General features: G+C 42.4%; 1 protein-coding gene and 1 pseudogene across 5 annotated transcripts in view; both read left to right on the top strand.

Annotated features, from left to right (window-relative positions):
- Positions 1-27,909, top strand: part of PTPRA (protein tyrosine phosphatase receptor type A) — a 115,854-nt gene that overhangs the window by 70,506 nt on the left and 17,439 nt on the right. For 4 of the 5 annotated variants that reach the window (XM_074347013.1, XM_074347015.1, XM_074347014.1 and 1 more), the window contains 6 exons: positions 4,801-4,885; positions 6,382-6,455; positions 6,663-6,799; positions 19,365-19,455; positions 20,698-20,774; positions 25,594-25,630. In XM_074347013.1, the coding sequence (XP_074203114.1) occupies positions 4,801-4,885; positions 6,382-6,455; positions 6,663-6,799; positions 19,365-19,455; positions 20,698-20,774; positions 25,594-25,630 (501 nt within the window). Of the gene's footprint in view, positions 1-4,800; positions 4,886-6,381; positions 6,456-6,662; positions 6,800-15,292; positions 15,387-19,364; positions 19,456-20,697; positions 20,775-25,593; positions 25,631-27,909 lie in introns of those variants that run through there. The other variant, XM_045508505.2, reaches the window with a different exon arrangement.
- On the top strand, positions 6,810-15,280 carry LOC123613597 (ATP synthase F(0) complex subunit k, mitochondrial pseudogene; annotated as a pseudogene).

Here is a 27,909-nt window from a genome sequence, read left to right as displayed (position 1 = left end):
CAAGGTTCATCCACGTCGTAGCATATGTTTCCTTCCTTTTTAAGACTAAAAATATTTCATTGTATACATATACCACATTTCCTTACCTCTTCATCTGTCAGTGGACATTTGGTTGCTTCTACATTTTAGCTATTGTGACTAATGCTGCTATGAACATGGGTACTCTTTTGGGCATATACCCAGAAGTGGAATTGCTGGATCATATGGTGATTCTATATTTAAATTTTTGTGGGACTGCTGTACTGTTTTCCACAGCAGCTACACCATTTTACATTTCCACCCACAGTGCACAGGGGTTCCAATTTCTCCACATCCTGGCCAATACTTCTCATTTTCTGAGGATTTTTAGTAGCTGTCCTAATAGGTGTGAGATTGCTTCTCATTTAAAAAAAATTGATGCAGTGTCTTCTTGCACAAATTGCAGTGTAGACCAATCAGCGGCTCTCAACTCAGGGTGATTTTGTCCCCAGAAAACATTTGACAATGTCTGGAGGTGATTTTGGTCCTCAGTTGGGGGTTTGCTACTGGCATCTAGTAGCTAGAAGCCAGGGACATTGTTAAACATCCTACAGGGCACACGACAGTTCCCTGCTATGTCCTTAGTGTGAGGTTGAGAAACTCTGGTATAGATAAAAGAAAAACTGGCATACAGTGTTGCTGTTAGAGTGGAATGATAAGTACACGGGGATTTACTGTACTGTTCTCTTTACTCCTGTGTAAATGTGAAAGTTTTCTGTTATAAAAGTTATAAAGTATGTATGCAGCTTGTATTTTTTAAAATACAGAAGCTATCAGCACAGCTCCACTCTGTACAGAGTGCTGTTTTCCCCACTGAGTCTGAATGAGACACCACAGCTTGTTGCTCAGCCTGTGGGTGCACTGGCCCCGGGTTGGCAAGCCTTTGGTTAAATATCCTGCTACCCCAAGACCTGCTTTCATCCCCAGTCCTGGCTGACTCTGAACTTGAGGTGCTTCAAGGCTCAGGCTGGCAGAACTAATACTTGCCTTCAGCTGGAGGTCCTTCAGCTCTGATTGATCTCTTCAGCACTCCAGTCCCATCTGCTTTGTTCCTCAAAGTTTCTGGTCTACTCATGCCATCCTTTGCTGCCTTCCAGATGTGCTTTTCATTTCATTAGTATTTTTATAGTTCTTCTGTCATTTCAACATCCTTTTGGAAAGAGAAAGAAATACAGTTATGGATTCAGCCCAGTATCCTATCTTGAGCCAGATTTCTCGAATTACCTTCTTTTAATACCTAGTATACAGCCCTCTGTGATTGGCATTTAATAAAGACATATTTAGCAAGAAATCATTGATCCTTTTATTCATTCACTCAGTGTAGTCCAGTGTTTGTTTAGTGCTCACTATGTGTGAAATTCTGTGCTAGGTGTTGGGTGTATGGTGAGAAACAAAGCAGGTATGTAATCCTTGCCTTTGTGGAATTTATGGTGTAAAGGAGGGACACTCATTAATCAACTATACTCAAAAATATATAATTACCGAGTGTGAGAGGTATTATCAAGGGAAATAATAGAGTGTTCTGTGAACCTAATAAAGAGAATAATAACTGACAACTGACTGCGTACGTAATATGTGCAAGTTACTGTGCCAGGAACTTTACGTGGATGATCTCATTTAATCTTTAGAGTAACTAATTTTAGAGATAAGGAAGCTGAGACTTAGGGTCATAACTCAGTTTTAAGTCAGAAAAGACCTCTCTGGGAAGAGTACACTTGAAATGAGTGAACACTGGGTGACCAGGAATTAGCCAGGCAAAGGATGGAGGGAGGCTATATAACAGCAGCAGGAATAACATGTTCAGAGACCCAAGGAAAGAGTGAATTCAGCACGGAAGGATGCCAGTGGCTGAAGTTTAGTGAACAAGGGAAGAGTGGGAGGAGAGAGAGAAAGCAGGGGCTAAATGCGGAGGTTGTTACTGGCCAGGGTAAGGATATTAGATTTCATTCTAAAGGCTGGAAACCATCGAACGGTTGTAAGAGGGGAACATGATCTGATTTGCTTTCTTGGAGATCACTCTGCCTGCTTTGTGGAAAATGGACTGGCAGGGGACAGAGGCTTAGTGTGATTCAGATGAGACAGGATACAGATTTAGACTAGAGTGATGGCAACAGAATGGAAAAACGGGCAGACAAATTTGAGGTGTTAGTTTTAGCCCTAAAACATACTACTTGCAGCTGGGTTGGATGTAGGAGATAAGCATAAGGAAGAAATTAAGGGCATTTCCACATTTCTTACTTGAGTGACAGGGTGGGTAGATGACAATGCTAGCTGTTGAGTGGTGAGAGAAACTTTTTTAGACCCAGGAAGTTTGCATTGCCTGTGAAATTTAAAGTGGAGATGATATTATAGGCTCAGAAGAGAAAGTTCAGAGAGAGGTCTGACCAAACAATGCAAATGTGGAAATTGCTAGCATATCGTTGGAGCTTGCAGCCTGATCTGATCAACTAGATCGAGTATAGAGAAGAGTGCCGAGACAGAGCCCTGACGAAGTCGGGCATTTAGAGATCTGCTTTTAGAAGAGAAACGGCTAGTGAGGGAAAATCATACGGAGCAGCCAGGAAATAGAAGGAAAACCAGAAGAGTGCTTTGTTGTGGAAAGAGGAAAGTTCTTCAAAGAGGAGGGAGTAGTCAGCCAATTTGAATGTTCATTTTAATGTGAGAATTGCCGTCAACAAAGAAGCATAGTATAATATCTCCCATCTCTTTAAATAAAACAAACAAACTTTCCACCCCACATCTCCCTCCAACTGATGCTTTTCTCTGCATCTCTTGATGGTAATAAAAGTCCTCACTTCAAATAAGGAACCGGTATCTCCCTGTCTCCTCTTTTCATCTTTATTTTACTCCATTGGTTTTCTCACCAACTGCTTAACTGAAACCACTCCAGAAAAGGTAGCCAGTAGCTGCCCTCTTGTCAAAGCCAGTTTCACTTCTCTGTCTTCATCCTTCCTAATCTGTTGGTAGCATTTGATTGAGTTGATTACTCCCTCTTTGAAAAACTCTGTGCTTAGCTTCCATGACCCCACATTCTGCTGATTACCTCCTACCTCATGACTGCTGCTTATGAGTCAGTTTAACTAGCTGATCTTTTAAAAGAATGTAAATCCAGTTATCTCTCCCCTGTTTAAAGACCTCCAATCACATAGTGTTTCTCATCACATTCAGAATTAAATCCATACTCATTACCATGGCCTACAAAGCCCTAGGTCTCCTGGCTCCTGCCCACCTCTCCAGCCACGTCTTGTACCCAAACTGGTCTTTGTGCTATTTCTTGAACCCACCAATCACCAAAGGACGCTCACACTTGCTGTTCCCTGTGCCTAGAAAGCTCTTTGCACAGATCTTTGTATGGTGCACTTCTTCACATTATTTAGACCTCTGCTCAGTATAACCACTTCAGACCTTCCCAAACTAGTCTAAAGTAGCCAACCACTGCCCCCTCCCTAAAAATCATCACTCTCTATCCCCTTACACTTCTTTTCTTTACATCACTTGTCCCTGTCTGAAATGGTTTTCTTGTTTATGAGCAGTTTTCCCTCACTTCCCCCAGAGTATAGGCTCCCTGTCACTTGCCTGCTTGATCACGTCTCTACTCCCAGCGTCTAGAACAGTGCCTGGCCTACAGTTGCTGGTCCATAAATATTTTTCTGGATGAATGCTGCCAAGAGGTTGAATCGGATGACAGTGGGAATGTTTCCATTGGCTTTGACAATATCCCATTTGTTGGTGTCATTGACCAGCAGTTTAAATGGAGCACTCTGGGTAGACGTCAGAGCAAAATAGATCGTGTCCCCAGAGGTAAGGGGTTAGAGAAAGCAGTTGTTCTATAAGGCAAGTCTTGTGAGAAGTCACTGTGGAGAGAGACGTGGGGCTGGCTGTTGGTGGCTGGAGGACAGTAAATGAAGTCAGGAAGACAAGTCTTTGAGGTGACGATAATAGATGTAATCCAGAGCATATGTAACAGGGTTGACCTTTACATGGGGAGACCTGCTAAAGAGAATGGAAAGTGGTTCTGCTCAAAGGGATGAAAAATGGTAAAAATAGGTACAAACTCTGACTGATTATGTAATTCGTGGTGGGGGCATGAGAGTGGCGGAGGAGGAGACAGCGGCCGCTCCTGGTCAGCTGCCTTGAGGCTAAGTGTGAGGTGGCGAGGAAGCCAGGCCCTGTGGAGTGGAAACGGCAGCAGTAGAAGGAGGCAGAAGACAGTGCCCAGCGTTTCTGGGTACGTAGTGCTTAAGGATCTAATAGTGTCTCTGTGCCAGGAAACCGTTTGGATTTATGTTAGGAAAACTGTCTTTTTTCCTTCCTCTCCCATATTCCTCTAGATGGAGCCCTTTGAGCCTGGGAGAAAGTACACTGCTGGCCTTGCACACCCAGCTGGCCATCAGGCCTGGATGTGTTCATGCTTTCAAATCTTTGAGTATTTCTTACATGTTAAGCACTATTTTTGTTTTAGGCTCTATAGCAGTGAATGAAACAGTCTCTACTTTGAGAGAGCTTTTATTCTAATGCAGGGAGACAGTAAATAAATGCATAAGTCAGAGATGAGGTGGGCATGTCACCCTGGGGCCTCACCCTACCATACCTCCCTCTTAACCCCTTAGCCTTGGGCTGACAGTGGGAGGTGTTCTCTTTTCTCTGTCCCTCTCCTCATGCCCTGTCATCTGCAGAAGCACTGGAGGAGCCCTTCTTCCTTATCTGGTGTTTCCCTGAGCAGCTGATTGAGCCCTCCATTACATACAATGATAATGACATCTTTTGTTTTCTTGATTTCAGATGAGACGCCAATTATTGCAGTGATGGTGGCCCTGTCCTCTCTGCTAGTGATCGTGTTTATTATCATAGTTCTGTACATGTTAAGGTGAGCATACTAATGCTTCTACATTCCCTTGGACTGTGTTTCAATACCCCAGGGTCTCAGTAAGCCCACACAGTCCAGAAGACAGTAGGATAAGGACACTGAGAAGGATAGAGGGGAATGACTCATGATAGTTCTCCTCCCCTTTGCTTCCATCTGTCCCAAGTCCAGTCCTCCAGCTGTACTTCGACCTAAAGCCCAGGGCAGCAGTTTAGAGGTGAGCAAAGAAGCCACCGCCTGTTACTACTGAGAGGTGTTTGAAGATCTTCAGATCTAGCCCTATTGAAGCAACCCCTGAAAATGCCCCAGTGGAAATTATGTGCTCAGTGAAGGCCTACTTTGTTTCTAGTTGGGGCTTTGTCCCCATACTTCTCTAGGATCCCTGACCCTGTCATGCTGATCTGAACCATGTGAATTACAGGGTTCCCCTTCTTGACTTTCTTTTAGTGCCCTCTGGATATTACTCCCCAAACAGGGAGCAAAAGCCAGGGAGGGGGGAACCCAAGGGAGGGTAGAGGGAGGTGCATTTGCTCTCTTTCTGCTGAAGTCACCACCCTGACTAATTGAGTTTAATCTGCCCTTATCTGTGGCTTCAGCTGCTCTGTGCTCCCTCTGTTCTTCTGCAGGGATAAAGAGAGGGGAACCTTGTAAACCACTACAGTTTGTCATGTGTCTCACCTTCTTGCACGAGAGTTGCACCCACCCAGTGTGAAGCTCTGGGCTTCTCCCTGGTTGCACTGGGGAAACAGCAGGATTTTGTTTGGTACATTTGAATTTTGTTTGATACTCTTATCTCCCCCCACTGTATTCTACCCACACATCCTGTCTCCACCTGGTGTGGCTGTGATCTCCAGTAAATCCTGGAACGAGCTGCACAGAGGAGCCATTCAAGCCAGGACATACTTGGGGCTACCTGGGTTGGATTCTGGTGTGTGAAGGGTGAGCAGGAGCATGCTGAGGTGCTCAGTCACCATGGGATGGAGCTGCCTCAGCGTGTGCAGAACCTGTCTCTAAAAGAGCCTGTTTTAAAGAGAAAGGAAGATGTCATATGATATGACTCATCTGTAGAATCTAAAAAAAAAAAAGGACACAAATGAACTTATTTACAAAACAGAAACAGACTCACAGACATAGAGAGCAAACGTATGGTTACCGGAGGGTGGAAAGCAGGTGAGAAGGGGTAAATGGGGAGTTGGAGGTTCGCGCCTCCTGGGGGGTGATGGACATGTTGGGTTTCTTGACTCTGGTGGTGGTTTCACGGATGTGCACATCTGTCGTAATTCATCAGATTGTGCGTCTGAGGTATGTGTAGTTTACTGTTCAAAAATTATACCACAATAAAGTTGTTTAAAAAATGAATAAAACCAAACAAAAAAGAGCCTGTTTTCTCGGTAAAGGATATTTTAAAAGGCTGAATTGATAAGTGGAAACTGCAGAGCCAGTGGTTGGTCTCTCTTGACTCTGTGCTTAGTGTTTTGCTGTGAACATTTTCTCATTAGGTTTAAGAAATACAAGCAAGCTGGGAGCCATTCTAATTCTTTCCGCTTATCCAATGGCCGTGCTGAGGATGTGGGTAAGACACCCCTTAATGACGGGAACCTTCATGGAGAAGAAAATCAAGAAAACAGGCACTTCCCAATTCTAAAAGGAAAGGAAAAAAGAGAGAGAGCAGCCCTAGTGTTTGGATGCCTGGTCCATGAGATAGAACCCCTAATTTAGTCTCCAGAGAAGGGCTGTGTCCCTGGGGCACCTGACCAACCTTCCCCCTTGTGCACTGCAGAACCCCAGAGCGTACCACTTCTGGCCAGGTCCCCAAGCACCAACAGGAAGTACCCGCCCCTGCCCGTGGACAAGCTGGAAGAGGAGATAAACCGGAGAATGGCTGATGACAATAAGCTCTTCAGAGAGGAGTTCAACGTGAGTTCTTTGTGGAGGCTGGTGTGTCAGCAGGGAGGAAGGCAGACCTAAGGTCAGGCCTTTTGAGTCATGGGGTAGAAAACAGGTTTCTAGTGGGTTAAGAGGTGAGAAATTTTTTGCCAGATTCATCTGCCTTCTTTCCTATGGGATCATGGACAGGAAATGAAAAAAGATATACCTTACCTCTCTCATCTGCCCATCCATCCATTCATTCATCATTGCATCTGCTACTTTGTTTGTTTAATAAATACTTATCAAGCATATGATATGTGCTAGGTGCCAGGAACTTGCTGGAGACCAAAAACAGATCTAGTCTCTACACTCAAGGAATTTGCTATCCAGTAGGGAGATCTCCATAAACTAGAACAAAAATAACTATATAAATTGAAACAGCAATATAGGGCATGAAGACTGTTGGAGAGTCACAGGAGCCTGTATTAAGAGGTGGCCTATTAGGATCTAGAGCAGGGGGCCCAGGGTGTCTTAAATAGACAATAGGAGTAGATCAGTGTGGCAAGTGAGGACCATGGCGGACTGCAGGGCTGTGGGCCTCGTCTTGGGTAGTACATAGGTTTGTATGTTTCCTAATTCCCTCAAGGAAACAGAACATGTTTGTGAATCTACCAGTTAATGATTCCAGTCCACCATTTCTGATCCCAGGTCATAACTTCCTGAAAGAAATTTTTTTTTCATTGAGACCTAATCATAGGAAAGGGCACTGGGAAAATGGGGATGGGGAACATTCCAGGCACTGAAAATATCAGGAGCAATCTGTCTAATAAGGGTGGCTGAGGGAAGGGCACATTCAAAAAATAATAAAGGGCTATGAGTGACTGAAGGGCAAACTCAGAGTAGTAAGGGATGAAAATGTGGAAGAAGGCTGGGCCAGACTTTAGATTGTATAGATTGTCATGAGAGAAGTGGAAAGCCACAAATCAACTAGATTTGCATTTTGAAAAAAATAACTCAGGCTGCTAGTTAGAGAATAGCCCATGGGGAGGCCAGGATAGAGCCGGTAGTCCAGTTAGGGGCTGCAGCAGTTAAGACCAGAGGTGCTGATAGGCTGACATAAGTGGTAATGATTAGGGAGAGGGGAACAGATTTAAGGACTCAGAGGAACAGTTCCAGGGTTGGCTAATTCATCCACTTGGGCACTGTTAAACTCTCATTTGCCTTCATACCTTTCCACTCAGCCGTGTGTCGGCTTTGTGTCTTAGCTGGCTCCCCTCATGATGCCAAAATGGCTGCCCCAGTTCTAGGCACCACATGGAGGTAAACAAGATCCAGTGGGAACAGGATCACTGTTTCTTCCTGTGTATCTCCTTTTACTGGTGAGGAAAACTTTCCCAAAAGCTTCTGGAGACTTCTCTGGTCATGTGCTCCTTCTTAAACCAGTCATAAGCAAGGGAGAAATAGGCTTACTGCAGCTGGCTGAGACCAGCCAGATTATTTCTGAGAGGACAGGCAGATAGCGCACAGAACGGAAGCTCTAGTAGCATGGAGGGAAGAAGGAATGGTTACTGGGTGGGTGGGTCGGTCACCACTCATATCTGCCCCACCACTGGAGGGCTTGGGAGAGTGGAGAGTGATGTGGTCAGATTTGCACTCTGAGAAAATCACTGGCCACAATGTGGAGAAGGGATGGAAAGGAAGCAAGAGGTGAGGCAGAAGACCATTTACCAGGCAAGAACTAATGGAATAACTTGGACACTTTTTTCTGGCTGTTAGAAAAGCAGCGCCATTCAGTGCTTATTTTTGATTAAGAACATGCATCTCATCCCACAAGAAGCACCCCAGCCTCAACACTATAGCTCGATCTCCAGTAGGCACCCCACTGTTTTGTAATCTGTGGTGCCAGGTGCTCCTGGGTAATGGGTATGTGACCCCATAGCCATACTTTTTCTGTGAAATGAGTTCTTTGTTTAGAGGTACTTCCATGAGATCCCATAATAAGGCATTCCCCTGAGTACCTGGATAGAGGTGGTGCTCCTAGAGGCATGGCAGGCAAATTGAGATAGATGTTGTGGCAGCCACTTGCCATGCTACCACGGCCACTGTGTTCATGGGTTCATTGGGCCAGCACTGGGGTGGTGAGAGAAAGGGTTCTTGCAGTGAGTGCCACCTGGTGAGCATACACTGGAGCATAAATAGTTCCTGTTTTTGTGTCCCAGCCACCTACTACCCAGGGATTAGCTTAGAGACCGACATCCAGTGAAGTAGATAGTGTGATACCTTGCTTGAAGTCCTGTTCACTGGGCGGATTCCTCTTTTATACTCATTCAGAGTTACACCTTAAGTAGATTGTCCTGTAACAGAATGGTCTAGCATGTCTCACAGAGCTACTTGTGCACTAGGCTGGACTTTTTTCTTCTTCAGTCAACTGTTAACATCATCAGGAAGTCAGAGTGGGCGTGTAGCAAGCGTTCTGTACACGCCACTTTCAGCTGAATTCTACACAGGTCCCAGTTTATGACTTACTCAATCACATAATACTTAGTTTATGATGGGCAGTTGAAGTTGTATGGATACAGTGTCCCATGGTCAGGCTTACAGGCTCTACCAGAGCCCAGTGCTAAGCTAGGAACACAGTCTTGCTGACAGGATCACGGTCTTGTGCCCAAATTCTAAGATTTTTCATTATGATTCTCCTGCTCAGCCTTAACCACAGACACTTAGGGCCCCATAGAATCTACCAGAGCTAATTTCTCTGTGGCCTGGATCAGCTAGAGAGCCTTCTCTCTTCAGATCACTCAATAAATAAGTCAGAGAAGGACACCAGCGTGTGATACACTATCTCCAGGATCCAGAATTGCCAGCAAGCATCACTCCTCCCTGAAGTGGAGGGGGGAACAAGAAGCAGCAACTTGTCCTTTAAGTTGGAGGGGATGTCCTGACATGCTGCAGGCCTTTGACTTTCAGAAAACTTGAAGGCAGGCCACTCTGTTTTTATTTCTATGTTTAGCATATATTTCTAAGATACATAATATCCTGTCAGCTTCATGTCATCAGTATAGTTGTCCAGGTGATGTCCTGTGCAACAGTGGAAAAGAATCCCAGTGAGCCAGATCACAGCAGAAAGAGGTCAAGATGATTTATCACTGAAGCTGCTCCTGCCACGAGAAAGGGAAACTGCTTCGTGTAATCTTTGTACGTCACAAAGGGGAAAAAAGTACACTTGCTCATTAATAGTTATAGTCCAGGTACCAGGAAGGTAGGCACATCTGGAAGAGCGACTGCAGATCTGCAGCTCCACGTGGTCATCTATGATACCAGACTGACATTCTTAAAAGCTGTCAGCTCGTCTGTTTGGTAGCTTGCATGGGAAGTAATAGGAAGCATCAGAACAGCTAATACTAGTAGTTATTGAGCACTCACTGCATGCCATCACTAACCTCAAACGTGTAAATGGATTATGTCAGTATTATCCTGAAACTTTCAAGTCTCCTGTAGCACTTAGACTCTCTGTGACCCACCGAGGGACCTAGCCTTTTGGTAAGAGAGATTATTGCTCTAGCAGCTTGCATTTGCTCTTGCTACTATAAGGGTCCCTATCCAAAGGGTTATAGGACCAGTGTGGTTATTCTGCTGCTTGCTGTAGAATTCCATTCTAGCCATACATTGGGAAAATAGTTCCTAACGTGAGGCCAGTTAAAGCCAAAACTCCTTCCATCTCCTGGCCTGCAAGAGGCTCCATTCTAACCAGCATAAAATAGTGGCATTCTGGGTTCCAAGGAATTAGTTAGCTGAAAGCCAGAACCTAGTAGACCCCAAAAGGTGTATTTCCCTTTACCCAGTGGAGATACTGTGGTAAATGGCACAGATTCAGAAGGGAATATGAGGAGGAAGGTTCATGGTGTATGAGTTTATGTGCTGTGGCAGGGTTCTTTCTTAGACATGCCCAACATTGAAGGGTGGTTCTGGATCTTGAACTGACTCAGGCCCAGGAGTTAAATGAGCAGGGGCCCTTCTGTAGCTTGGGAGTCTAGTCAGGCCCCTTCAGCTGACCTGAGCTGGCTGCCTCCTATTTCTGTTATTGGGAGCGTCACAACACATCATCCACAACCAGAGATGTCTGAGCCCTAGTGAACCGTGGCCTCTGAGGCTTTTTTCATCCCACTAAGATTAAGAATTCCATATTGGAGGTGGCTTCTTCCAGCTGGGCCAAGAAGCAGCTGCACACCTTGAAGGACACAGGCTGCGGAGTTGGTGTCTTCTGGATGACCGAAACCATGGCAGGTCCAGAAACTGATGCCCAGTTCCATTTCACTAGCATCAAAAAATAGTTCAGCTCTTACACTCTCACAGGGAGAATGAACTGTGTACTGGCCACATATGGAGGCATTGCTTTAATAGTCTTATACTTCAAGTTAAGGTCTAGAAAAACTCCAGCTGTGAAAGCAATATAAACGGGTTGTAAACTGTGCCTCATCTGTTAGGTTCCCATGCCTGAAGAAGCTAATGTCGGCTCATCAGGTGATACTTGATTTGTTCAGTAAATTATGAACCTGGGAAAAAAAAAATTAAAGAACCCCATTTTGAAGCCAGTGTCTTCTTCTAGAAGATTCAAGCGCTTTCCTCGCCAGTGCACACCCTCTAGCAAGGTGTGCACTGTGACCCCCATCAAGGACACGGGGAAGGTGTCAGTAGGAAGGTTGAGCCTGTTGGATCCCAGGTGACACTGATCTCTTTGTGCCAAGAGCTTTTTGGCTTTTCATTGTTACGTAGCTGAATCCAGCATTTAGTCCAGGTTCCCACTGGCCACCCCACCCCACCATTAGAACCGTGGCCAGTTTCCTAAGCTGTTACACTAACTGCAGAAGTTCAGTTAACCATACTGTAACTAGAACTTTGGCCCTATTGAGTAATTATGCTCTTCCCTCTTTGGCCGAACATTTCCTAAGTCTATATGAACAACTGTTCCTATGATTTTTGATGATAGAACTCAGTGAATTCTTGCAGTTTCTTCTGGGTATTAGTTCTTTACTTTTCTACCTTCTTTCAGTATTTTACCCTCCAGATCTTGTTATGCTTAACATCCTCATTATCCATGAGCAGTGAGAGCTGGGCTGCGGGGCAGTTTTCATCATGAAAACAAGATGCAGTAGAGAGCATAATAGAGGTTTTTAGAAGTTGACTTTCTCCAACTCCTCTGTTTCCTTTCAGCATCATTTCAGTTATCTCATTTTAACTTAATACCCTGTCTTTTACATGACCAGCCAACGAAAGATGTGAATTCCATTGGCGTTTAGCAACTAGCAAAATTCTGAAATTCTAACATTTGATACAGTGAAGTACATAGCACGGTCATAGAAGGGCACAGAGTCTTGTGCCATTTTTGGAGGATGAGTATTTGATGTTGGAGCTGGGCTTTTTCTTGTTTTGTTATCTAAAATTGTCAGAAGTAATCCTCAGTTTCAACATTTCTCATCTCCCTTTAATTGGAACTCCCACTGTCCCCAACCCCTTTGCCATCAGCTAGAACACATCCTAGGTGACTGCAGGCCAGTAAGTGAAGTGACTGTTGTACAGTTGTGAAGTGTGAGTGGCTTGCTCTTTCCCATAATGAAAATTGGTTGACAGTTCCTTTCTTTCTCTTCATCTGAACTCAGTAATCAGGTTCACACTACCCACATTTCCCTTATCAGTCTCTTTAACAACAACCCCACTGTTACTAACTGCTAAATGAGTTAAGGTACTTTATTTAAAAACAAGAAAAGTCAGCTCAACTAAATTAAGCAAAAAACGAAAACCCATCAATTGGAAAGACACTGGGGAAGCTGGCAGAATCAAAGATGAGGTAGGCTACCAACCCTTGGGCAAAGCACATCCTATCCTGGTGGGTCTGGGGCCCTCTAGGAAGCCTCTGCTTCCTCCTGGGCCTCAAAATCCTAGGAAAGAGAATCTAGCTGATACAGTGTAAGTTAGGTGTGACTGTGCTTGCATTAGTTAGCCCTGGAAGGGAGAAGGAGGAATAACACATAGGAACGAACATGCCAATTTGTGTCTGCTATCATAGAGTGATATTCTTATAATCATGGGGTGAGAAAGGCCTTCCTAAACCAAACATGAAATTTAGAAGCCAGAATGGAATAGATTGAAAGGTAATAAATATATTAAAATGTTAAACGTCTCCATGAAAAATTACACCGTAAGAAAGTGGCCAGCTAGGGGAAACTGTTTGCCACAGGTAGACAGAGAATTTTCCATAATATATATAAAGAGCTTCTCCAGATGTGTAAGAAAAAAGTAAACGTTGCAGTAGAATAATTAGCAGTTCACAGAAGAAAAACAAATGGTCTATAAACATATGAAAAGAAGCTCAACTATTACCTAGTAATCAGGAAGTCCAGATTAAAACTAACCAGTATTTGGGGCCTGTTAGATTTGAAAATTTTAAAAGGTAGATATCAAGTATGGGCAGAGGTATGGGGATCAAGACACTCTTACACGCAGATGGGGGGTTTCAGTTGATACAGCACTGGAAGGATGATTTGGCAGTTTCAGCCAAAGTTTAGGGACTTACCCCATCTGACCTAAGTTATGGGGCTCTGAACAGAAAACCAAATATATATACTTCTACAAGGATGTCCATTACAGCATTATTTATAATAGCAAAGAAAATAAGATGAAAAGTATCAAACAGCAGAATGACTAAATGATTTCTTGCATCTATTATGAAATTCTGTACTATCATTAAATAAATGTGTTGACATAGAAAGACATGGGGGAAAAAAACGTATTAAAAAAAAAAACCTGTCTGTGTATTTGTGTGTGTGAGTGTGTGAGAATACTTTTTTTTTTCCTGGAGGAATACTGTGAACTGTGAGCAGTTCTTCTACAAGGCAGGTAGAAGAGAGGAGGGACATGGTAGGGAACTTCCACTTCCTGTTATTTGACTTTCTTTTACAACAAGCATATTTTTTAATAACATTTTGAAAAATAGACTTCAAAAACTTTTAAAAGCTTTTTTAATACAGTGGGGGAAAAAAGAGCTAATAGAGCTTATTAACTTTAGCATAATATCCATTATGCTTTAATGGATCTATAGCATGTAGAATAAAGAGTTGGTGTCCCCAGCTTGAACTGTGCCAAGAGTCTTGTGGTCAGGTCTCCATGAAAAGGAACATCATTAAATGGGAAGTTGTTCTGGAGAAAAACTGGACCATGGGGGTGAACAGCTGAAGGAACAATACGTGTAAGGACATGACAGCTGTTTTCAGATATCTGACAGGCTGAAAGGATTTCTGTGAAACCCCACCATGGTTGAAAGTTCCAGGCAGTGGCTTTTGTCCTAAAGTTATAAGCTGGAAATTTATTGACCAGCATTTGTCTTAGAAGTAAGCACTAAATTTTTTTAAAAAGAAACACTTTGAAAAGCCACTTACTGAGTTCCTTAAAGCATATTTAAGGTTTAAAAAATAAATAAGATTTAGTTAGCTCCTGAGATGAAGAGGGTGGGGAGACAGCAAGGGAGAGAACTGGAGGCAGTGAGGTGGTCAAAATCTGTGCATTGTGATGTAGAACCCCCCACCCCCACTCAGCACCCTGCATCTTCAGTAGAGACAGCTTAATTCTTGGGTTCCCAGGTTAAGAAGCATGTATGTGTAATCAGGAGACAGGATTGTGTGGCATCTGAGAGGAGCAGAGGCAAAATAGCATCTCCATTGATGAGTTATCTCCAAATAAATGAATTGGAGCCAAAGGCCTCTGGGAATTAGCAGTAACTATGTCATAGGCTTTGGAATTCGACAGTCCAGGGGATTGGGAGTTCAGGACTTCAAGGGGCAGAGAAGGTGCCAACTGACACTGGGTTTTACACTAGTCAGTATAAGAGAGATACAAAAGAAATTGTGTATCTGGGTGTTAGGTCCTTCTAAACAGAACTGGTCCAAGGTGAGGTAAACTGTCTTGGAAGGTAGTAGGCTCCCCAACACGGCAGAGTGTTCGCGCACCGGTGACTGAGGTCAGAGTATTTGTAAGGGAATTCAAGTTTTACAGTGAATGAGGTACAGTACTACACTGGAGATGTCAGGCAGCGCAGTAAGGCAAGAAAAGAAATGAAAGATATTAAGGACTGGAAAGGAAGAGACAAAATACGTTTTTCACAGAGGAGAATATTGTCCTCAGAGAAATCCAAAGACTCATCAGGTACATTATTAGAATTAATGTTATTTTAGCAAGGTTGATAGATAGAAAAACAGTATAAAAATTAATGCATTTCTATGCATAAGCCACAATCAGAAAATATAATAATTTTAAAAGATGCCATTTACAATAGCATCCAAAATGTAAAGTACCTAGGAATACATTTAACAAAATATTTACAAAATCTTTGGAGAAAATCATAAAAATGTTTGAAGACATTAAAGAAAAAAAGCCTAAATTAGTGAAAGAGATAAGATCAATGGATTAGAAGGCTCAATATTGTAAACTTGTCAATTCTCCCCAAACTGATATATAGATTCAATGCAATTCCAATAAAAATCCCAACAGGTTTTTTGTGGAACTTGACAAGCTGATTCTAAAATTTATATGGAGGAGAAAAGATTCAAGAATAGCCAAGACATTCCTGAAGAAGAAGAACAAGGTGAGGAGACCTGCCTTACCAGATATAAAGAGTTATTATAAAGTTTAGTTATTAAGACAGTCTTGTGTTGGCACTGGGATAGACGGATTGACCAGCAGAATACAGTAGAGAACCCAGAGGCAGATTCGTGTGTAAATGGAAACTGATTTGTGACAGGAATGCTGTTGTAGTTTTGGTGGGGAAAAGAATGGTCTTTACAGTAGAGTGCTCCAACAATTGGGTAACCCTATCGGAATAAATGAAATTCAATTCTTGTCTCATACCAAACACAAAAGTCAATCCCAGTTGTTGTAAACACTGAAATTTGAAGAACAAGATGCAGAGACAATAATGTAGGAAAATATACTATGATCTCACAGTAGGAAAGTAGTCTTAAGACTTAAAATGTTTATAAAGGAAAAGATTGACTACATTAAAATGCAAATCTTCTGTCTATAAATAAATGCCATAAAGAAAATGAAAGGGCAGGCCACAGACTTGGTAAAATACTTGTAACACTTCTAACTGATAAAAGATGAGTGTCCAGAACACATAAAGAACTCCTACAAGTTAGTGAGAAAATAATCTAGTCAAAAAATGCGGAGAACACTTGACTAGATTCTTCACGTATGAAGAAACCCTGTTGACCAGTAAACTATGGAAAGACAGTAAACCTCATTAATAATCAGAGAAATGTAAATTAAACCAACATTTGATACATTTAAAGTCTGACAGTAGCAAATGTGGATGAGGGTACAAAACTAGTGGAACACTTTGCATTGCTGGTGGGAGTGTAAAATTGTACAACTACTTTGAAAAACAATTTGGCCTCATCTGGTAAGGTCAGAGATACTCACACCTGAAACTCTTGCACATGTACACAGGGAGGCACATGGCAGTTACTGCTCAAAGCCAGGATTATTACCTGTAAACAACCCAAATATTCATCAGTAGTAGAATTGATAAATGTTGATTTGGTCTTAAATGGAGCACTACAAAATGAATGAACTTTGGCTACATAGAACAACCTGGTTGAATCTTCAGAACATAATGTTGGGCAAAAAAAAGCAGGTCACAACTGGATCATGATTCCATTTTTTATCAAAGAATAGACCAAATATAAAAATATATTAAGGATACAGGATGTATGGGATACAAATAAAGCAAGGGGCTAATGAATACAAAATTCCAAGTTTACTTGTGAGAGAAGGAAGAGGATGTGATGAGGATGGGCCCGAAGAGAACTTCTGAACTAAATCGGGTGGTGGATGTACTTTTTTAAAAATAAATATAAAAATTGGAAAAAAATTTTAAACTGACACTTAAAAAAAAAAATATGCCTTAGCCTTGCTTCCCCAGTAAAGGCTTAAGCAAGGGATGAAATGGTCTTTGATGCCACCTAGCGTTTGTAGCATATTTAACATCTTAGACTCTTGGTTCAGCTGCTTCTGCCCGGCTCTCCAGGCTAGGCTTCTCAGAGTAGAAACTAAAAGGGGTCAGATTCCCCTTGTTTTCATCCCTCACCTAGGCTCTACAGTCTGACATTGTGCATCTAGCATGATGTTCTCTGTAGCAAACCCTTTATTTTATCTTGCCAAACAGTGAATGGCTCCTGTTTCTTCTAACTTTCCTTTTAGGAGCCTCAGCCTAGCTGGCGACCCATGTTTTCTTCATTGTGACTGGCGGGGGGAGCTAGGGGTGCTGACCGGGCTTTGAGGGGCCGGCATTGTCGTTACTGACCCTGAGGACTATTTTCAGGAATCTTGTTGTCACTTACTCTGTTCTACATCATTTGAGACAAGGGGTGTCCAAGAAGAACAGTGCCTCAGGGTTACTCACGAGGGCTTTTAAAAAACTTGTATCTCATCCTGCCCTGTGCAAGATGGAAACTTGTGGAAATCTGGCCTATCTGGATGAAAAGAAGACTGTGGGTGAACTGGGAAGTTGCATTTCTTAGTATAATAACATGCAGAACCTCCAGGGTTTTAACTGAAAAGAAAATCTCTTGAGTAAGTGAAGGTAGATGGACTTTGAGACCTTGACTCTTGTTATCTTAGGGTCTTCCACTTTAATTTTTCCTACCACTACCTTGCTGGTTCCCAAGAAATATATTTGCTCCTTCCTGACACTCGTGCTTCCACCTGGCAAAACTGTTTCCTTTTAGACTGGCATTTCTTTTATTTAATCTTTTTAAATTATTATCCAAGCTAGAAACCTGAGAGTCATCCTTAATTCCTGTCTCTTTCTCTGCCCAGCTTACCTTCTGTTCACTCTATCTCTAAATCTGGTAATTCTGACTTTATAATATATCCCAAATGCATCTGTTTCCTTGTGCCATCATCATCCCACACTTCTGTTCTTACCTTCCTCCCAATCCACTTTCCATATAACAGCCTGAGTGATTCTTTAACCCATAAGGTGGATTGCAGTTTAAAAACCTTGAATGGTTTCCTCATGCACTTAAAGTAAAATTCAGACTTTCTATTCGGGGACCTACATGGACATAATGATCTAACCTTGTCAATCTCATCTTCTCCCCCTTCCTCCTGACATCCCCACCAACCACACTGTCTATGTAACACCCTTACTGGCGCTTAATTTCCTCACACAAACCAAGCCTCCTCCTGCCTGTGGGTCATCACACATGCTCTTCTCTGTGCCTGGAATGCTATTTTCCATACTCATCCTTTCTCACAGAGACCTACCCTTAATCTGTATTGGGATATTTCTTGAGCTTTCTGATATTTTCTATAATAGCATTCTGTTCTGTTGCATTTATGGTGGTATATAATTCTGTATTTATTTGTCTGATATCCATCTTGCACTCACAAGTTTGTATTGTCCATGAGAGCAAGAACTGTGTATATGATTGATTCACCACTGTTTGCTCTGTGCCTAACCTGATACCTAACAGGTATACATTATATATTTGTTGAAAGAATTAATGAGAAATAATACATGAACCATAATTTACTTAACTGTTCCCCTACTGCTGAATACTAAGGTTGTTTTCAGTTTTGGGTCATCCTAAACAGTGATGAAGTAAATAATTTGAACATAGAGATTTTTGTTTATTTAGTCTAGAATCCGGAGTTGCTAGGTCAAAGGGTAGGAATATTTTTAAGACTTGTAAAACATTTCCAAATCACTTATCTGAAAGGTTGTCTAGGTTGGAATTTTAAACTACTTCTCTTTTTGCTTTTGTAGTTTTGAATATATAGAACATAGAAGGAGAAAATAGTTCAAATAATAAAGTTTAGCTTCCTACTCCTGTGAAATTAATTTAATGAATGCTTGTTCTGTGCCAGATGTGAGATTATCTTATTTACTCCTTATGTAGCAGATATTATTATCCCAATTTTACGGGAAACTTTGTCTAAGAAAGTTTAACAGATCTGCTCAAGTTCATACAATCCAGACTGTCTCATGTCAAACCCTTTATATATGTTCACATCCCTCCCAGTGCTAGCTGATTTACGTTTGCTCCAAAACTGCTGCAGATTCAGTATCACCGCACCCAGATCCTCTGCTTCCTAACTGCTGCTGCATCCATGTGAAATGCCTTCCTCACCCACCCACCTGTCCTTGCTTCCTGACCACGTGCTGCTAGAGTCTGGACTGCCATACCCTGCAGTCAGGCCCCTAGTTCAGCTCACCGTCCAGAGCCCTCCTGTGTGGTGTACTCTGGGATGCATCACTTCCTTAAATGTCCACAGTCCTATATACTGGGGTGGTCCATTTTTCCCAGCATTGTAACAGGCCCCTAACTACATAGTAATATAAAGAGCATGCTGTGCTCTGGGGATTCAAACTCTGAGGAGCTTAGAGTCTATTTAGAGGCAAGGTGCACTCTCTGTATTAGGCTACAAGTAGTCACCTGGGCCCATTTTTTCCCCGAAGAAAAGGTAGAACTTACTGCCAGGTCAGAGTTTGATGCAGCAGTTTGTGTGTTTGGTGTTTTTCCCTGTTAATAACTCCTAATTTCTCTTAACCTTTCAGGCTCTCCCTGCTTGTCCTATCCAGGCCACCTGTGAAGCTGCCTCCAAAGAGGAGAACAAGGAAAAAAACCGATATGTAAACATCTTACCTTGTGAGTGTTTATGGGGTTTATTGGGATGTAACCTGAAACTGCATCTGTAACCAAATATTCTGAGGGTGGAAAGAATCTTGTGATTGATCATAGGAAGGCTGATGATAAGAGTAGGGTCAAGACTTTGGGCTGAAAGAGGCTTTATGGCTCCCAGGGCAACCCAGGTGCTCACCAAGTCAGTTGGGGTACTTCACCAGGTTTTTTGTGGTGGGCCTAAGGTTCGTGGGAGTTAAGGAGAACAGTTTCACTAGGACCAAATAGGAAGTGCATGGTGCAAAGAAATTCCAATTCAGAGTTATCATAACTCCTTCCCAGCGTTAGCCATTGCTAATCAGTTTATAGCCTAACAGACATTTTTCTAGGCTAGTGATCTCTAGAATGGAACATGCATAATCCAGTGGGATGCGACAGCAAAATGTTTGAACTTTGCTTTATTTTTATAATTACTTTCCTTTTTTTTTTTAAAATTCATCCTTTAAAAAGTTCCTGGTATATTTTGGGGTGCATAACACATTAAAGACCACTTACTAGGCATTTACAGATACTTATGTCTCATTCATGTATGAATGTATGTATATATTATATATATTTTAAAATATAACTGGTATGCTGTTTACATTGCCCTGGCTTTTTCTCTTTTTTTCCCAATATACTTTGGAAAATAAGTCAGACGGAGAAGGATAAATACCGTATACTGTCACTTATGTGGAATCCAAACACAAAATAAACACAATAAAAACAAACTCATAGATACAGAGAACAGATTAGTGGTTACTACAGGGGAAAGGAATTGGGGATGGGCGAAATGGATGAAGAGGGTGTTTCCTGTATGGTGATGGGTGGTAGCTAGACTTGTAGTTATACAGATGTCGAACTATAATGCTGTTTACCTGAAACTAATGTAATATGATATAATATAGTGAAATGTAAAAAACAAAACAAAACAAAACAAAAACCTACTATATATTGATAGTTGTCAAGAAACAGAAGTATTCACTTTACTTTTTATCACCTGCTTACTATTCTGTATTATGGATATATCTTAATTTATTTAACTTAGTCCTCTAATGATGGTTGGGATGTGTCCACATTTTTGGTGTTATAAATAGTGCTTCAGTGACATCTTTATACGTGTGTATGTCTGCACACACAGTCACAGATACCACAACTGCTCAGGTTGCATCAGGACCAGTGAAAAAATAAAATTGGATTTAATTGAAAAAAAAATATTTTTTTTTCCAGATGACCATTCTAGAGTCCATCTGACACCAGTTGAAGGAGTTCCAGATTCTGATTACATCAACGCTTCATTTATCAATGTAAGGAACTTGAGCTTTTCTCAATATTACCTTGAATGACCATAGGCTACCATCTACTGGCTCCTTCTCAGCTGCACATTAGGAGGAATATTTGTTATTTCAGGTTTTCCTTGAGGAATCTTAATTTTTTTAAGGGACTGAAAAAAATTTTTAATGATCAAACAGATAGTTTTAAATGTATTCTTATGTTTACCCTGTCATCATTCCCACAGTTTTCCCAAGCAGAAATCTGAATCTAAATGTATACTTTTCTGTAAGAGTCAATGAGTCCTTTACTGAGCTTGTTGAGATAACTAAGAACAAAAGCACACCTTGCCCTCTGTAGTAAAAGTCAGGGAAAACAGGACAAGAATACCTGACACCTGGTGAGTCTGGTTAGTCATGTCTGCTGTGATGTGACAGAAGAGCTGAAACTGGAAGGAGATTTTTAAGGGCCATTTAGAGACTGTTTCTAGAGCTGGGGTGAGAGACTTGAGTATGTTTTATAGGCTATGGGGAAGGAGCCAGTAAAGAGAGAGTTTGGAGAGAGAGAGCGAGCAAGCCAGCTAGAGTGCGTGCCTGACTGCTGAAGCAGGATGCGTGAGAAGAATGCTGGTGGGGTTTGTGCACCATGTTCACAGCAGCATTGATCACAGTGACCATAAGGTGGAAGCAACCCAGTGTCCACCAGTGGAAGAATGGATGGATAAAATGTCGTATATGCCTGCAGTGGGTATACATAACCTTCAGCCTTAAGGGAAGAATCTCTGACACATGCTCCGTAGATGAACTTGAAGACACTACGCTAAGTGAAATAGGCCAGTCACAGAAGGACAAATACCGTATAATTCCACTTCTATGAGGTATCTAGAGTAGTCAGATTCATTAAGACAAAGTAGGGTGGAGGTTGCCAGGGGCTAGAGGGAGAGGGGGAATGGGAAATTACCGTTTAACGGGTAGAGAGTTTCAGTTGCGGGAGATAGAAAAGTTCTGGAGATCGATGGTGGTGATTGATGGTTGCCCAACAATGTGATAAACTTACTGCCACAGACCTGTACACGGGAAAGTGGCTGAAGTGATCAGTTTTATGTTATGTATATTCTACCATAATTTTAAAATAAAAAGAGGTTAGCGTTGAACATAAGGAAGGATACTTGTTCCTCTGAGATTGATGGTAAAGGAATATAGAGTAAATAGAGGTGGTTTGTAGGTGTGGGTAAATCAGGCTGAGGGAACCCCTCTGTTTTTTCTAAGAAGCAGAGTCAAGGTTATCTGCTGAAAGGGGGATGGGACTGTGACATAAGAGTACTAAGATCAATAGGAAAGAATACTGAAAACGGAATGAAAAAGGCATTTTTTAGCTGCACTGAGGGCCTCCCTAGGATGGGAATCATTGATGTCCGGGGTCCTCAGTTGTGTGATTTTCCCCAGCTGTACCCTAGGACTGGGAATATGCAGAAACCGTGTGGTACTCAGACAGAGGGGCTTAGGGAAGTCAGCTGCTGCTTCAAGTAGTCAGCCAAGGGCTTCAGATTCAGTAGAGAAAGGAAGAGATCAAGAACTAGGTCTCAAGAACGTGAGAGCAGTCTTGGGGTAAGAAAAGGAGAAGGCTGGAAGAACAAGAGACTGGTGGCTAAAAAATAGGCTGTCAGATGGGCTTGAGAAATAGAGCAGTCCAGGCAGCCTCACTAGAGTGGATTTCCTGAATATGTTTCATAGCGCTGGTCATGTTTGTAGTTAGAAGGAAAGGAACCCTGGTCGAAGTGACTGACATGGTAAATAGAGAAAGTGGAGAAAGGCTAATAACCAGCTAGGATTCCCAGGACTTAGATCAAAGGTTGTGATGAAGAGGTTGGGAGGAACAGGTTGACTTTAATGTTATATGGACAAGCATAGTGGTATCGGTCAAAAGCTTTCCATCTGCAGGTAAGGGGACACTCAACTAAAAGTGGTCTAGACAGGAACATTTATTTCTCATATAATCTGACGGCAGATACGGAGCAGTTCTAGAGTTGTCTTAGTCTGTGACTCAGTGACATCATTAAGAAACCAGGTGTTTCCATCTTTCTACTCAGATATCTTCAGCCTGTCAGCAATGTCTCATGGTCACAAAGTGGCTGCAGCAGTTCCAAGCATTCCTTGTAAACACAACAAACAACATAGAAGAGGAGCGTTTCTGCATATGCTTTTCTCTCTATTAGGAAGCATGACCTTTCCCAGAAGCCTCTCCAGTACAGTGCCCTTAATAGCCAGCAAGCCAGGATTGGATTACATGCTTATACCCTCTCTCCAGTCACTGGCTAAGGCATGGAGAATTATGATTTACCCTTCTAGGGCTGAGGAATGGTCCCCTTCCAAGCCAGTGGAAGGTAAATGTCCAAACAAAAGCATGGTTTTGATGGCAAGGAAGAAAAGGGAGGAATAGCTTTTGAGTTAGTAACCAGCAGTGTCTGTCACCATAACCAGTTTGGCTCCTTCCCACATTGAAGGTGAAGACAGACAAAAGTTAGTTGGATGTTAAGGCTGGTAAGCAGGTAAGATGGGTCTATTCATGGTCACGGTAAGCAAGGCACTAGGAGGAAACAAGCCTTCTCCTTTGACCATGCTTAGTGGGAGCTCACAGTGGGGCATCCTTGATGGTTATTGGAGAGTTATTAATAGGTACTATGAGAGTTTAGATGAAGGGAGTTAAATTTGGTGCACTTACAAACTCACTGAAAGTACAAAAGCAGGAAAAACCTATGATTAACCATGAGTAAGAGTCAGGGATTAAAGAAGATTTATGTTCCACAGTTTATTAAATTCTATCAACAGTTTTTGATCACCTGCTGTGTGCGGAGAACTGGAGGTAGGCAGAGGTTACAGAGATAAGATACGGTCCCTAGTGTGAGACACAGATAGATCATTTTCTGTAGGATGCAACTTGTATGAAGGAGATATTGCCAAGTGCTTTGGGACTTAGAGAAAGAAACATTCAGCCAACCTGGTGACCCAGTAAAGCTTAGTGTTAAAGGCTGAGTCTGAGTTCAAGAGAAGAAAAATGGGCAGCAAAAAGAGAACCATGAACAAAGTCAGAGTGGAAACAGTCTCAGTTATAATATACATGGTGAATTGTGGGGGATGAGGCTTGGGGGATTGGTAGGAACTCAATTTTAGAAGGTATTGAATGTCAGATATGTCTATTGGGGTTCTCAATTACAGACAGCAGAGTCCACTTTTTGTCTACTCTTTTAAGCAGTAAGTGTTTATTATAAGATACTGGGTAGCTTACAGAACCCGTGGGAGAGCCACAAGATGCTGCTCAGGGAGGAACGGCACAGCTTGGGATGACCCCAGCTACCCAACATGACTCGGAGTGAAACCCCTGCACAGGTGCTGCAGGAGAACTCAGTGCTTCTGCCGCCATGCCTGCCCAGAGACCAGATCTTCCTAGCACATCACCACCTCGCGTTGCTCACTTCTGCGTCAAGTCTTGTGTGGGACTGCTAGGAAGAAGCTAGGTCTTGTGCAGAACTGAGCTGCAAGGGAGTCTAGGGAATTTAGCTTTTTGTTTTTTAGCCTCTATAGAAAGAATGTCAAGCTAGAAGCTGGTGGGACTGGTTGCTGATTGAGCCACCTTATGGTATCTGCAAATTTTCATACAGCTAAGTGTTTTGATTCTAGGCAATGGGGTAACATGGAAAGGTGTTTAAAGACAAGAAGTGACATGGCCACGTTTGTATATTGATCACTCAGGTTACCGTGTGCAACATGGATTTAGGAAGGGCCAGCTGAGGACTGTTAAAATAGCAGGCCACAGAGGATGAGGGTAGAGGGTTGGAAAGGAAGCATCAAAGTAAAAACTACTTTGGAGGTAGAATTTAGTAGGACATGGTGACTGATTGTATATGAGATACTCTGTAGAGTATACATGGAGTATAGGGTAATCCACATGGACGTATCCCACATAGTTGGGCATTGATCTGGAGCTCAGAGGACATATTCCAGAGCCATGGCCTTGGAAGCCATTAGAGAAAGAAGAGTGAGCCCTGGGGCCCACGAGCCTCTGCCAAGACACATTGGGCAAGAGGTGCTCATTAGTGAGACAGAAGGAGACCAAGAGAGAAGAGCAGTGCAGAGGGCACAGAGTAAAGCATGGAGAAAATGTTTGGTGGTCAGCAGGGTTAACTGCATATGAGAGATCCAGTGGGAAAGAGGGAGCAGCTGTACCTTGGACTTGGAGTTTAGGGGCAGACAACAGCCTTTGCTGAAGCAAAATTAAGGCCATTTGTTGTGGGCTGCCAGTTACACTTGCCAAACTCTTTGTTCCTCCCAACATTATTGAGGTATAATTTACATAACAAAAATTCAGACACTTAAAATGTAGAATTCAGTGATTTTTAGTAAGGTTACCAAATTAAGCTATCACTGTAATTGTTTTAGAGCATTTTTAATGGCTTTATTGAGATGTTTAATTCCCAGTGTGGGCCCAGCCTCATCCCCAGATCCATTACATATGCTTCTGATGTGAAGGATTCTTGTCCATTAACACCAAGACCCAGACTGACAGCTGCTGAGGAAGCAGCAGAAACATGGTCTAGCCTAGGAGTTGGTGTTTGGAGGTCCTTATACCACTGTTCATTAATAATTCACCTTGAAAAGACAACCTAGACCATGTAATCTTTGTAATCTTCGATTCCTGCTGTCCAAAATTAATCCCATGAAAATTTCTAGAATGCAAATCCTTGTTAATTGCCTGGAGCCTCTGTTAACTGGTTGGGAATATAGAGAATTTCATTCCTGTCATTTTTTGGTTTTCATTTTCTTTTTCTCCTCCATTCCTCCCCCACCCCACCCCCAGGGCTACCAAGAAAAGAACAAATTCATTGCTGCACAAGGTAAAGTAAAGTAATTTTTTGCTCTTGGTCTTAACCATGAGTGGGTTTGGGTTTTTTCTTCCAAATGCTAAGTAGATTAATCAGAGTACATTAGCTTTTCTGTAATTATTACTTGCCGAAAGAAATGTAACTTGCCTTGCAGGTTTATAACTAAGGACCTTCATCTTGATGATTTAGTATCCAGGGATCCTTTAAGAGAAGTTCTTTTCTATATGTGCATAAATAATACTGGTAAAGACTATATATACACATATATAACTAACACACAGACACACACACACACACACACAGTGTAATGAGGTCCTTTATCTTGGGGCCCTTTGGGAACCTTAGGTTCAAGCCAGGCAGCTCAGATTTTGAATTTGGATTTACTCTCCAAAGAGGACTGGCCACCTTACAGGGTCCAGGCTGACTTATCTTCTCCTCCCATTCGTGGGCCTGAGCTCTGCCAGCATCCACAGATAAGTGGTCTAGGAACCCCCAGAGCGGGGACCCAATGCCATGGTCCTACATGTGCTCTGCACACGTTCCTACAGCCTGAAGTTCTGTACAAGTGTCCTCACCTTTGGGATCCTTGTAAAAATATCTTGATGTTTGCAGCACTATAGAGGAATTGATGTTATTTTGGTCCATCAAAGCCCACCTACCTACTCATGATGTTTCTGGCACCAACAACCACATGCAGTCTCTTCGTCTCTGTTTGTCATGAGGTCTTGTTGATGCTAAAGTACTTGTTAATTAAGGTCACCTTTGATTTCCTGATGGGCCTTTTCTCAGACTCCTACCCTCTTGAACCTCTCCACAGTACTTCACACTCCTTGAAACTCTCCTCTGTTACTTCCCGGCATTCATCAGCTCTCTTGATTTTTCTCACTTTGTAAAATATTCTTTCTCTGGCTCTTATTCTTTCTACCGCATTCCTTCCACCAGAATGGCCTTTCTTACTGCAAAACTTCTGTTGGACTCTCATGAAAATCCTGTAATGATCTTTCATTATCTGTGAAACAAGACTTCCTTAGCCTGGCCACCACCTCGTTAGATTCTTGTACCTTACCTATCTTCTGGCTCCGTCTTCTACCCCTCCACGCACCCCATCCAGTGACTCAGTCAACTCCTTGCAGTCCCTGGGTGTCTCATGCGCTTTCTTGCTGCCAGCCTCCTGCCTCTCTGCTTAGAGTGCCCCTTCTCCTTATGCCTCCTTTTCTTTTTACCAAAGGGAATACAAAGTTTTCCCCACTTTCCTCTTTTTTAATTTAGTGGAACCATTTTTATCTGTTGACTTCTTATCATAGATGACAACTTATTTAATCCTCTTACAAACCACCTCAGACTCAGTCAGACTTGCATGTCCCTTTTCCCAATTTTCCCAGTGGAGTTAAATCACAATTTGGGATTAAGATAGTACTTGTTACTTACATTCTTATTACTGTGCCAGTATTAGGCACAGCTGAAGCACATAGTATCATGATTTTTGGGGGTACAGTTTTGGTTTTCCTCTTCCCCAAGAGTTAATAATTGTCTTTCCCCTATTCATTTAGTTTTTTATATTGCTAGCACTGATTTTTTTCCTGCAAACTCTTTGCTGGAAGTATATATTTTCTCTGATACCTTTAGATACATGAGGCTTAATTTTTTTTTTTTTTAATGTTTTTATCTTGGGATCCTTCTAGAACCTTCTTCCTTCAGTTCTACTCTGGATTGGTTGCTCTCTAGCCCCTGACAGAGTAATTATCCTGTGCCTTCCCTTTACCAACACCCTGGGTGTTATGTTAGCCTCTTTCCTGTGTTAGATCCCATTTTTTCCCCTCTCTCTTTGTGCCCTCATTGTTTAGAAATCTTCTAGTGGCTTTCTAGAAAGGCTGTGTGGGAGGTAAATTTTAAATTCCAGCCTGAGCAATTTACCCAACCCCTCTGGCTGATGGTAACCCCCTCAGAGCATGGCAGGAAGGAGTAAATGAGGTATAAAGCACACAGCTTGCTATCTGGCCCATGACATGGGAGTCATGATTCCTAGTCCTCAGCTGTAATATCCTTGGGAGCCATTGTTCACGTTCTCTTTATTCTGACAACTTCACATCCCCACTTCACTTCCTAGTGAGGTGCCTGGCGCGTACATGGTGGATACGTGGGAAATACTCAGTTAGTAGGTGGGTGGAAGATAGATGGATTGGATATTTAGCTGGGGACATGTGGGCACAGGCTTCCGAAAGTCAGAAATGAATGTTCCCAATTTCACAGTATCTTTCTTCCCTTGGGATGTGTTCTCATCTTTGCTGTTG

The sequence above is a fragment of the Camelus bactrianus genome, chromosome 19 (genome assembly GCF_048773025.1).
Source record: "Camelus bactrianus isolate YW-2024 breed Bactrian camel chromosome 19, ASM4877302v1, whole genome shotgun sequence".
Taxonomy (NCBI): Eukaryota; Metazoa; Chordata; class Mammalia; order Artiodactyla; family Camelidae; genus Camelus; species Camelus bactrianus.
This window is presented reverse-complemented; position numbering and strand designations above follow the sequence as displayed.